Source organism: Aquarana catesbeiana, linkage group LG02 (genome assembly GCF_042186555.1).
Source record: "Aquarana catesbeiana isolate 2022-GZ linkage group LG02, ASM4218655v1, whole genome shotgun sequence".
Taxonomy (NCBI): Eukaryota; Metazoa; Chordata; class Amphibia; order Anura; family Ranidae; genus Aquarana; species Aquarana catesbeiana.
The window spans coordinates 627,156,186-627,169,734 of record NC_133325.1 but is presented as its reverse complement, the minus strand read 5'-3'; the positions used below and the strand labels follow the sequence as shown (position 1 = coordinate 627,169,734).

The window sequence follows — 13,549 nt, the reverse complement described above, 5'->3', positions numbered from 1 at the left end:
ATCTCTGTGTACTCACAATCCGATTGCCACCCCCCACCTCCTCCTGTCAGCAGCCGACTCTGTCTAATCGCTGCTTGTTCTTCCCCCTCCCTCTGTCTAAGCAGAACAAGCAGCCAATCAGAAGAGACTTGATAGGCATAATGGGACATGTAGTCCCAAGGAATGAACTATTCACTGAAGTCCATAGTGCCTGAATATACCTTGCTTTTAAAGAAGGAGGGAGCAAGATTTGCCCCGGCAAAAATTCACCAGGACAGTGCAATGTTTTGGGAAGTTAGTGAGAGGAACGTGTGGTGCAGATCCCCCAGAGAGACTGATCTGCTGAAAAACAAGCAAGCAAGTACCATGTGGGGGAGACTGCAAGAGCGAGAGGACCATGTTGCTGAGCCACTGCCAGGCTACAAACATTGCTGCACTGCCTACTGTGGTCATCATGGGCAACCCCAGAATCCTGATTGAAGGGACCACGGCTGCTGTGTCACTGGATCTGGTAAGAGTGCTTTGCAGGCTACTTGCTACAACCACTAGAGAATGAGTCATTAGGAAGTACCTAATCATCCACCTTATAGCTGTGGTACCAGTAGCAGAACTCTCAGGATTGCAAAGGTCGCACTTGTGATCACGCCCTGGCGTTCCGCCAATGTGGGGGCCCCCCTTCCTCACCAGTGATCAGGTGGCTCCCACTGGACTACTGATCATCCCTGAGGCAGAGCGGGATTCAGGGAGGGTTGCAGGAAAGAAATTTACTTGATTTCCCCATGAATACAGTCAATGTTGATGGGATAGTACCTCCTGCAGAGCCATTCTTTTCTTCCGGTGGGGGGGGGGGAACGCAGTGAATATTGCTAGCGGCTGTAACAGTCACTAGCAACAATCACATGTAAAATTCTGCAGGCTGGTAGTACCCAAGTTGATTTATCAATTTGGGGACATTCAGCCTGCCCATACATGGTTAGAATCTTGGCCGCTGCCTGCTGAACCTGCTTAGATTTGAACCGTCTATGGCTGGCTTTAGTCAGGCTGCAGAGCGGACTGGTCAGAGGTATGTGCCATGGCGGCTACTGAGTGGAGATAGTAGATCTCTTGGGAAGCACATGATAGCCCTTTCAATGCTAGAAGATCCCTGCTGGAAATATCATGCATTTCCACTAGGGTTCTGCTAGCAAAGGAATGGTTAATTATATACTTCCAACACAGATCTGAAAGGGTTAATCATGCACTTCCAACTAGAATCTCATTTGCCAGCAATGAAAGGGTTAATTGTGTCCAGTTGAGCCATAATGATGTGCTGTAACCTCTAGCAACCAATCAGTGAGCCGCAATGATGTGCTGTAACCTCTAGAAACCAACCAGTGAGTTTTAATGATGTGTAGTAACCTCTAGCAACCAATCAGTTAGCAGTAATGATGTGCAGTAACATCTAGCAACCAATCAGTGAGCGGTAATGATATGCTTCATTCTCTGGCAATTAATCTCTATCACTGCCTGATCTTCTGTAGTAAACTGATTTTGAGTCTAGCTGCTCTGAGAGCAGGTGGATGGCGAAATTGCATGGCGGGGGTGGGCCAGCGGGGGGGGGGTCCCAAGAAAATGTTTGCCCAGGGTCCAACCAGTATTAAAGACGACCCTGGGCACTGTTCAACTAAAGATATGCTTTTTGCCTGTTTAAATATGTTAAAAAAGTAAACAATTTCCATGGGGTGCCCATGGCCTATCTGTGCCATGTGGTCAGCTGTGGCCAATCACAGCTAATCACAACAAAACAAACTGAATGAATCCAATGCAATTCTGTCCTATATGCAAACATAATGTGTAAAAAAAAAATAATGATTACTTCCCCAGAGTAGTACAATGTTACTATGGTGACATTATATTGCTCTGGTCACAGTGTGTTAAAGAAATAAATCATAAAAAAATAAAAAATATATAATTTGAAAAAAAAATGTATATATATATATATATATATATATATATATATATATATATATATATATATATATATAATATATATATATATATATAATATATATATATATGTATATATATATATATATATATATGTGTATATATATATATATATATATATATATATGTGTGTATATATATATATATATATATATATATATATATATATGTGTGTATATATATATATATATATATATATATATATATATATATATATATACAGGGGAGTTGCTAGGTCTGCAAAAGATCTGGGGCTAGAGCCCATAGCAGCTCCTTTTTGCATGCCCGCGGGGGGGGGGGATGGGGGTACCAGTGGTAAGCAATTTTTCACGGGTGATGCCTGGTGTTGACGCTTCAATCATAATGGTTGATATGGTGTCAGGGTGACAGTGCATTATTTCTATTGTTACATTCTAATATATAATAAAGTGGTTCAACTCACCATACTGCAGAATCAGTGGGAGCCCTGGGCGTGTCACTTGCCACATCTCTTGCCACCAGATGCAGCATGTCACTTGCCACCGTCACCTGCCACTAGATGTGGATTGTCACTTGCCATGTCGCCTGCCACCAGTGATGAATTGTCACTTGCCACTTTCACCTGGCAGCAGATGTGGATTGTCACTTTCTACGTCTCCTACCACCATTTGGAGATTGTCACTAGCCACATCTGTTGCCACCATTTGCAGATTGTCACTTGCCACGTCACCGGCCACTAGATGTGGGTTGTCCATTTAGTGAGAGCAGGAGAGCGGTGATGCGGGGCGGGCAGTAAGAGATGATGTCACCTTGCTGCTTCCCACCGCACCTCCGACATTGAAGCAAGGGGGTCTGGCTGCAAAGTGGAGCTCCATGATGACCATGCTGTGAGGGCAGAAGAGCGCAGATTTGAGGCCCGGCTATGAAGAGCTCACTTCTTTCCTCTCCTCCGCCTCTCTCATGCAGCCAGCCCGCCTGCCGCAGCAGCCGCAACCCACTGGTTAGGCAGGGACCCTGCGGCAAGAGACTCGGGGCTATGGGCCCCAGATTCGGGGCTATAGCCCCAATAGCCACCCCCTAGCAATGCCCCTGTATATATATATGTATATATATATGTATATGTATATGTATATATATATATATATATATATATATATATATATATATATATATATAATTTTTTTTTTTTTTTTTTTTTTTCATACTGTCACCATTCAGTGTCCGTGATTACCATCACAGTTATATGATGACGCTGTACTGCACTGGTGACAGTATTAAAAAAAATGTATTTCTTAATTTTTCAAAGCATTATGACAAAAAAAATGACAACTTCAAAAAACTTGCCATGCCTCTTACTAAATACCTTGGACTATATTCCAAAAAGGGGTCATTTTGGGAATATCTGTACTGTCCTGACATTTTTGGGCCTCAAGAATGAGATGGGCATCAGTACATCAGAACTGATCAATTTTCAGATATATACCATAGATTGTTTTAATCAAAGAGGCTAGGAGAACCTAAAAAGATAATTGCTACACTTGCTGCCTAAAAATAAATGACTAAATATCTACTTTATATGCCAAATTTTCTATTAATCTGACAATTTTTTTTTTTTTTAGTTCTGACCATAATAAATAAACATAGACAATATGTACCACTAATCCATTACACATTCCCTTTAATAAAATGCAAACACTAGTAGTATGTTTAGTATACAATTAAGAAGTAAATTAGGGTTACATATTAATAATAGTAAAAATTAGTTACTGCAATTAATTTAAACAAAAACATGGTGTATTGTAGCTAATCAAATTAGGCTATATATGAGAAAATTAATTTGAATGACATTGCTTCCTAGACTGTCATGATTTACTATATTTTCCGTGTTTTCTTATGGATAGCTGACCAATTATCTACTTGTAATTGTACAAAATAATACAGTTATAACAGATCTTTATCAATCACACACTCCTTCTTGCCATATTGCTTAATTTTGGAGGCACAGTAGGCTAATCATTGTCATTGCATCAGTTCCTATTAGTTAAAGTTTATGTAAAGCCCATTGATTTCTCATCAATTTCTGTTCTGGAGACACTGATCACCAGGACCAAATGTAAAGGTGAATGTTCCCTCAGGACTCTAACAGCAATCAAAACCTGACAGAGGTTTCACCCCTTCCAAATTCTAGTCAAAATAAATAAATAGATACATAAATTAAATAGGCAGATATTATTCTTATTCGTTAACAATTAATAAATATAGATTGATTACTTACTGCTCATCCCTCAAATTAAAATATTATACCACAGTAGACCGTAAACTGCCTGACCTAGTGACCATCAACATCATACACCTGCTATAGGCACCTTTCCTATAGACATATGACCTGTGTATAAGCATGGGGTTAAATAACACCTTCTTTAGATTGTTACATTCATTACAAGATGTCTGTGGCTCCCAGAGTCATATGCCTGATAGGATTTGTAGTTTCACCACAGGCTGCCAAGGTAGTCTACCCCTGCCACTTCCTCACAGTGTCTGAGCTAGAAAAGGGATTAACTTCTGTCTGTTTTTTATATGCCACTGTGGAAATTCAGTCTCTTGATTTGTCTTGGTGACCATTGTGGGAAAACCCCAAATTTTGAGTTGTCAGCAAAAGAGGAGTAGTGGAGTAGAGAGTGATCCTTCCAATGGAACTTTTTCAGTGACAACTATCAAAAAGGAGAGATTACCTGTTAAAGGAGATGCAGCGGAAGCAGCAATGTTCCGATGCTGCAAACTGTCCTCCGCCAGCTCTAAGCCAGAGAACTGAGCAATCACATGACCACTGATTGCTCACTTCTCTGTCTTCACTGAGCAGAGAGCGGTGACTGTCAGTTGCCAGCTCTCTGCTCTTCCCCTCCGGGGCTCACTGGAGTGCTGGGCATGAGAGGGGGTGGAGGGGCTGGCTCAGGCTCTCAGTGGTGTACTGAGAGGCTGAGTCTGCTGCCAGTCAGGCATTTTGGTGGATCCACCATTATTTTTGGGATCCCTCCATAGCAGGTCTGTGATGTCAGCCGACAGTGGACTTTACCCCGGAGTCGACTGATTCTGGTTAATAGGAGAGCACTAGTGAATGTTCTCCTGTGACCCACATGACAAGTATGGCCAAAAGCGCTTTTGTCATTCTTCTCTATTAAATCCAGTATCATCTGTAAGGCAGGACATTTTTAAGAAATCTCCCCAATGTGATGCAAATGGAATTCCTTATTCTGTACCTCCCAACTTTTTCAGATTGTAAAGAGGGGCATCTATTAGCAAGGTGTATTTATGCAAATTACACACCCCTGCCACAATTCTGATACATGGAGAATTAATATACAAAAAATGATTGTGCTTTTTTACCACTTCTATCCCTTTTTACTGGCTTTTGAAATTCACAAATGCAACAATTTAGAAATTGGGTGAAAGGTTTAGGCCGGGTTCACACTGGTACGACATACGCTCTGACTTTGGGAGCATATGTTGCATGTGTTCTCGATGAGAGCCGTCTAAACTGGTCTAAACTTTGGTCCAACTTTGGTCCTACTTCAGCCCATTGAATATCATTGAAGTCGGATCAAAGTCGGATCATCATCTTAACTGATCCAACATTGGCATGGAACTTGTGCTCTGAGAATCTTGAAGGAGAACCCCACGCCAAAAAAAAAAACAGTATAGGGTTCCCCCCAATTCCATACCAGGCCCTTCAGTCTGGTATGGGTTTTAAGGGGAACCACCATGCCAAAAAAAAAAAAGGCGTGGGGTTCCCCCCAAATCCACACCAGACTGTCACGTACCTTACAGCAGAGTCTGAATGCTGAGGGAGGCCTCTCGCACGGTTCCGGTCCTGACACCTCTGGTAGTGAGGACAGGGAGTGCCGGGGCACGGAAGGGTGCAGGTGCCTGCGGCTGGAAAACTGGAACTAGGAGATTCCGGATCCTCCAGGAGAAGATGGGAAGACTGATCACCAGAACTGTTTAGTAGTAGCCGGGCAGGTAGGTGTGGATTCAAGAACAACTGCAACGTCAGGACAGGCAAAGGTTGGCAACTGGCTGGCAGCGAGGTATCCAAAACAGAAGGCAAGTTCGTGGTCAAGGTCAGGCAGAGGTTGGCAGCGAGGTACAAAGTCAGGAGGCAGAGCCGTAGTAGAGAGTCCAAGCCAGGGTCGGTATAATCAGCAGAGGCAGGTGACAGACAAGGGAAATCCAGAAGAGAAGTCAGGGAAGCCAGGTAGTCAGGAGCAAGGTAACAGGTCACACAGGAATCAGGAACTTAGGAACTAGCTGAAGACGATCCAGCACTAGGGTCAGGCAAAGACTTTGTTTATATATGGCGCTGAACGCCGGGATTGGTGGACGTGTACGTGTGTGCGTGAGAACGTACACCCGCTCGTATGGCTGTGCGGGTACGTGCACACATTCGTACGGGTGCGCGGGCGTGCACGTTCGATCCGGAACTCGCTCGCATCTGTCGGGGACACCGCACATGGCCGTTAGTCATTGCTGCACGGAGACGAAAACTGTGAGTTCTCTGACACAGACCCTTACCTGAGCACACAGCCCGGCGGGTCAGGAAAGGAGGGGGTGAGCGAGCGCCCCCCCCCTCCTGGACCATACCAGGCCACATGCCCTCAACATGGGGGTGGGTGCTTTGGAGCAGCAGGGGCTCTGCGCCCCCACACCCCAAAGCACCTTGTCCCCATGCTGGTGAGGACAAGGGCCTCTTCCCTACAACTCTTGGTGGTGGTTGTGGGGTCTACGGGCGGGGGGCTTGTCGAAATCTGGAAGTCCCCTTTAACAAGGAGGTCCCTAGATCCCAGCCCCCCACCATATGTGAATGAGTATGGGGTACATTGTACCCCTAAACCACCAACAATGAATCTTCAATCATGTGAACAGTGATGTATACAACTTCAGTGAAGAAAAACATGCTGTCCTCCACTGGTTTAGGCAAACATCCTATTCACCAGACCAATCAGATACCCATGACAGATGTCAAATAGGCAGAGATGTGTATAAATGTATCCACCAATGCAAGTGACTCGCTGATAATATAGCCAAACGAAGATGAGAACCATAAATCAAGGAAAGAAGAGAGAACTCCTCATAGTGCAACTTGTAGCCAGTTTTATTCATATAAAAAGTAGTAACTTACATTTCAGTATCCTTTAAAAAGCGCATAAAACAGAGCAGGCACACCAGATCGCGTTCCACCTGCGCTCCAAGTACAAAGACAGAAGTGACGTATCACGCACTACGCAACTCAACGTGTTTCGCAATGATCACATGACCCCTGATGACGTCAGACATGCTGACGAAACACGTCAGGTTGCTTAGTGTGAGATACGTCACTTCGGCCTTTGTACTTGGAGCGCAGGTGCGATCTGGCATCCCTGCTCTGTTTTATGCGCTTTTTAAAGGATACTGAAATGTAAGTTACTACTTTTATATGAATAAAACTGGCTACAAGTTGCACTATGGGCAGTTCTCTCTTCTTTCCTCATCTTCGTTTGGCTACATTATCGGCGAGGGTCACTTGCATTGGTGGATACATCTATACACATCTCTGCCTATTTGACATCTGTCATGGGTGTCTGATCGGTCTGGTGAGTAGAATGTTTGCCTAAACCGGTGGAAGACGGTACGTTTTTCTTCAATGAAGTTGTATACATCACTGTGTACATGATTGAAGATTCGTTGGTAGTGGTTTATGGACTTTATCATTGATAATTTGGTTATATTGTTAATTGTTATTTTTTACATGTAAATGAGTGCGATATGAAATTATTCACTTATTAATTTCTTTTCCACTTTTTTGAACATTGGTTACACTACCTGCTGCTCTTTATTGAGCATTATATTTAAATTTACATTTATATTATATTATTTTTTTTAATTATTTGTTTGATCCAGGGTCCGCGGCTTATAGGTTTCACCTTCTTTTGTTACATGGTACCCCTACCCATTCACCCAAAAAAAAGTGTCAAAGAAATAAAACCAGCACATGGGTTTTTGACAAAGTCCTTTATTGAAGCAGCTCCAGTGTCTTTTCTCCCTCTGATTTCTTCTCCCTCTGGAGATGTCTTCCTCCTCTGGTTCTTCTCGCTGCACTGATGTCTCCTTCCTCTGCCGGTTCTTCCTCAGGTTTTTCTCCCAGTGCTAGCTCCCGATGTAAATGTTAGCTCCGGCGTGTGCCATTAATTATATAGCCATAGGGCATGGTCATTCGCTGACGTCAACCGGAGACCCAACCCCCTTGTGACGTCACCACCCCAGCATTCCCTGGGCAGTGACGTCACAAGAGGGCGGCGTATGAATTTTGGGGGCGGGCCCCAAGCCAGGTTTTTTTTTTTTGGCAAAGGGTTCCTCCTCAAGATTCGTACCAGGCTCAAAGGGCTTGGTATTTTCGGGTTCAAAATTGGATTCTGTTCATTGAAGTCAGACATGAAGTCGCAGGGGAAAGACGGATCCAAAGTCATATGACTGTCGTGTTGTACCAGTGTGAACCCGGCCTTAGTGCAGTAAAACACTTTTTGATAGATATATTGTTTTTTAACATTTTTTATACAGATAATTACATCAGACCAATGAGTGATAAATGAGGAGGAAAGAGGGGCAGAGCAGAGGGACTTTGTTCCGAAAGAGGAACAGTCCCTCAATACAAATACATTTTGTGGCTTTAGATGTATATTAATATGTGAGTGTTAATGCACAAAAAAGGGGTGAAGGGGTCCCAAAGGATCAGGGTAGTTGACATGTAGGTATTAAACATATCAAAAACAATGAAAAAGGAAGGGGAATGTCTGTTACCACCAGCTGAGTCAAATGTTTCTGTTCTTTTCCTTATCTGCACTACAACATGTAGTATCTTTTCTCTTGCTACAAGCAGCACACTTCTTTCCCTGTTTTTTTTGTTAATCAAATGTTCAATAGTTTACATGTCATATTAGTAATAAAAATTGTTCCATTTGTTCTATAAAGGAGGTGCAGTTCTGCTAATTGAAGTCCTCTTAAATGAAGACAGAAGTGGCCCTCTGACTTCCCAGCTGTACTCACTCAACATGTTGATACAGTCAGAAGGCAAAGAGAGAACGCCATCTGAATATAACAAGCTCCTTACAGACTCTGGCTTCAGGGATATTCAAGTCAGTGCAACTGGAAAGATATATGAGGCCGTAATGGGAAGAAAATAAGACCAAGTGTTGATTTCCTGTTTGTAGCTACTGTTTGTTATAATTGAGCTGTAGTAATAATGCAGAAATTTTTTTTTTAGCACTAATAAACATGTTTATGTTACAGTATTAATACTGATCTAAACTGTGTGTGTTATTTCCTTTATATCCGGAAAATGAGCATACTGCAATTAAAGGACGTTTTTCTGGATAGCTAGGAAACAGTATCCACTAGATGTCAGCAGAGTTTCACTTTTATTCTGTATTTTGACGCCAGTACAAAAGAGACTACCTAGGAGAGCTTTTGTTTTTAGGATTTTATTTTATTTATTTCAGTACTTATATAGCGCCGTCAATTTACGCAGCGCTTTACATATACATTGTACATTCACATCAGTCCCCACCCTCAAGGAGCTTACAATCTAAGGTCCCTAACTCACATTCATACATACTAGGGACAATTTAGACAGGATCCAATTAACCTACTAGCATGTCTTTGGAGTGTGGGAGGAAACCGGAGTACCCGGATAAGGAGCGTGTTAAAGAAAATTTCCCTGTTGTCAGTTTGTACCTAATACATGTCCACTGAGATAAAGCTGGCGTAAAACCAAAAACATTCACGTTGTCAAATAATATCTATCCTTGGTGTAAACATTTTATTCTGTTTTGGATTTAGCAGGGAGGGGTTAGAGCCTCTCTCAGGTTTTATTGTTAAATAAACATTAGTTTATGTATAGCCAAAATTTTCTTCTTATATGTAGTGGGGATAGGTTAGAAACTTTGTTAGGTGTTTATTGATAGTGTAGCACTAACTCACGGTGGAGCTGCTGGTTTAAAGCGGGCTGTTACCGTCACCTTGTTACCTGTAATTTCACCAACACCGAGTCTAGGGGTCTCTGTTGAGTTTACTACAAGGCAATGTAGGCACCAGTCACTTAAATACTTTTTCAATGCTTTAATGGGGATAACTGGAAGAAGTAGCAGGAAAGAGGTAGAAGGAGAGTTGCAGGGGTGTTCAAATACCTTTTCTTGCCATGGCGTCAAGGAATGTAAATCTTTAGGATGAATGTATCCTCAGCCTAGGATTAAATCTTTGCCCGCCCGGATAGGTTTCTCTCACTGACCTAGCAGCCGGAACGCAGCACGAACAAAAAGTCTCTGCCACAGACTTTGGTGGGACAAACTCATACGATCCTCTGCCACAGGATGTAGTATTTTTCGATGAACAGCAAACACAGTACCAGAACCTTTAAGCTGACCCCGCAGTACTTGTGCAGTAGGGCAATCTAGGATGAGTCCTCCAATTGAGTCACCAGGCCCCTCTCCAGACCAGCGCTCCGCATGGTCCCTTCCAAGACGGGTCCTCCCCTGGGATCTTCTCAATTGTCCAGCTTCTTCCCGCAGGACAGACAGCACAGAACCATCCCAGCAGTAGCAGGCCCCAGACAGACTTCTGGGCCTACCCGCCCGGATGCAGCAGCGTAACCCTCCAAGCCGGAGGGCTACGAGATAGCACTCACTGTCACATACCTCTAGGCCAGGAGGGCCACGAGGCAAAAAGCTCTCCTAAACATGGCGTCTGCCCCATAAATACCCTCTCCCAGAATGCAACTCGGAGGACCACCTCCGCCGAGTTATCTTCGGGACAGAAGAGCACTCATACTCTTCAGCTTGTTGCTTTCCAACATTGAACCACGATGACAACGACACCCACAGGCGCAATGTGGAACTGCACACAACATAGCCAAGCTGGAACAGAGGCTAAACTAACCTAAGATTAAACCTGAACAATGTATATCACAGATGATCCATTAAATTTACCTATAAGCGGTAGATTTGAAATCTACCAGCGCTACAATAGTAACAGAGATAACTAATTACCCAATCACCCTCACTGTTAACCCTAATTCACAAATGAAAGAATCAAAAAATAGACTGGAATCCTCTACTATTTAGTATTGCACAAGAGAGTAAGCTAATAGGGATTTTAATAAAGGTAAAATCAATCACTTAAATCGGTAGTAAAGTCGACTTTTATTTGATTTGATTTTTAACTACAGGTAAGCCTATAATAAAAGCGCACCTATAGGTAAAATAAATATCTAGTAAAAGTGCACAATTTGGAGATATTCACCCTGGATGAAGCCAGTGATATCACTAGTGCATGCGCTCTGAAGGTCCGGCATACCATGCTTTGTACCAGAACCGATGTCATTGCGGCACTGGTCACTCATACAGCCAGAGACCGCGAACCCAGAAGAAAGACCAGGGGAAGATGGAAGCCCTCTCAGCAGTGACAGCGCACCACTGGAGGGCTCCATTCTAAGGGAAGTACTTCATAATGGGCTATTATGTCATGCATACTAGCACATTATGCAGATCCCTTACAGGTGTTTTTTTTTTTTTAACTGCCACTCTAAATATATGCATAGTTGCATGTAGAACAAAATACTAATGCATAAAGTACACTCAGACCAACATAAATGTTTCCATATCCCACATATGAGAAAGGGGGAAAAAATATTACACAACAGTGTCAATAAATTGGAATAATTGTTCTCAGAGGTAGCATTAAAGTATATGTAAAATCTTTTTTTTTTTTTTTTTTTTTTTTTGGATTAGGAAGGGGAAGCATAAAATTGCTTTTTTTTTAGCCAGCACCTCTATGTTAGCCTATGTACCCATGCACACATAGACGTTTACAGGCTAAAAAAACAAAAAACAAAAAAAAAAAAACATAATCAGCGCATTTAGAAGAGGAGCTTTAGAGCAAAAAAAACAAAACAAAAAAAAAAGCATGCTGCTCGTAAACGCGTCTAGACATGTTTAGCGCTTGAGCATTCATTAATAAATGAATAGTCTGGCCAAAGGAATCCATTAATGCTCAAACAGTTGACGCGGTTAAACTCGTGTGTAAAACACAGCTTTTGGTGAATTTTTAGGGAGCTTCTTTCTGTCAGGTGTAAGAAGCATTCAGAGGAGAAAATCAAACACCCTGTGTGCCTTGTTCTGTTCTTCTATTTTAGATCATAACACACAATCACTTCCAGCATTTAGAAATCTGCCACAGTCATAATATGTAACAGTTCATTAAGGCACCATTAGGACATATATCAGGAATGCTTAGCCGATGCAGTCCTCCATATACAACTGAACAGAAAACAAACAGAAGGCGGCAAACACCTAGTGCAATGATTACCAGAGATTTCATGTTGTAAATGTGGAAGATGACAAAATGGGTACTTACAAAGGTAAAAGGTACAAAAGCATTAAAGCCACAAAACATTGTGAAGTGCAGGAATGGCATAGCCCATCAAACGACTCCGCTAGGCTGGCGAGCTGATGCATTTCACGGGGAGTGCCCCCTTCTTCAGAGCTAAGCTGATCTCTGTAGAAGGGGGCACATCCTTGAAACACGGCAGCTCATAATATATTATATTACTCCACAGTTAATCACTCCCCCATCCCTACTACTATGACTGCATTACGATGTTTGGTGCACCTTTACCCTTAGAACCTTACTCTTTCAATGGCTCCATGCCTAAAATGTATACCAGAGCTGTGATAGCCACTTGTTGTCGAGTGTTACCAGGGTCTGCCATAGGAGGCTGCAGTTGTTTTTTTTAGCCCAACACATATTGTATAACAGGGCCATTTTAGACAGGAGACAATTAGCCTTTCAAAATGTCTTTGGAATGTGGGAGGAACTAAAGTAACCAGAGGAAATCCATGCAAGCATAGGGAAAAACATGCAAACTCCATGCAGATGTTCCCCAAGCTCCTTAAATGCCTTCTGTAAAGGGCCATCTAGCAGGAAAATTTGTGCACACACATTTCTGTAGCAACTACATCTAATAAGTGCTGAGACTTATATACTTTTATCCTGTAGAATACAACCAAAACAAATTCTCCAAAACCAACAAATTGTTGACATTTGTTTGATGAGTAGGTAATATATATAATATATAGAAGTCTCCCAAATTTTATATTATTTCAGAGCATTCATAGGCATGCTGCATGCAAGTGCAGAAGAAATTGAATATACAGTATCTGGTTACTGGATGGATAGCCAATCATATTGTTGGTACTGTATAGCAATGTGTCAAGATTGGAGTCTTGAACAAAACAAGAGTTGATCATACATACTGTAAATGGACAAGTAGTTTATCTTTGCAAAGACAAGAGTAGTCCGGGCATCCTCAGGCAGTATCAAAGTTTATGAGGGGGAAACATGGGAGTCCAGAAGTATGCATACACAATCAATGTAAAAAGCATCAAGGTTGCACAAAACAGTGTAAAAAATCCTGCACAAAATAAATAAATAAATAAACCCTGCGCGCTGCTGTGTGCATAACCAGAAAAAAAAGGTGTTAACAATAATAAAAACTGTGCTTGGATCTCTCACACATCCC

The 13,549-nt window shown here is 42.3% G+C and overlaps 1 protein-coding gene across 1 annotated transcript in view; it reads left to right on the top strand.

Annotated features, from left to right (window-relative positions):
• The window catches only part of LOC141128842 (acetylserotonin O-methyltransferase-like), a 153,991-nt gene extending 144,757 nt beyond the window's left edge, over window positions 1–9,234 (top strand). Inside the window, exon 8 of the mRNA XM_073616404.1 lies at window positions 8,947–9,234. Within this exon, the coding sequence (XP_073472505.1) occupies window positions 8,947–9,158 (212 nt within the window). The 3' untranslated portion in view covers window positions 9,159–9,234. The remainder of the gene's footprint in view (window positions 1–8,946) is intronic.
• The last annotated feature ends 4,315 nt before the right edge of the window (window positions 9,235–13,549 follow it).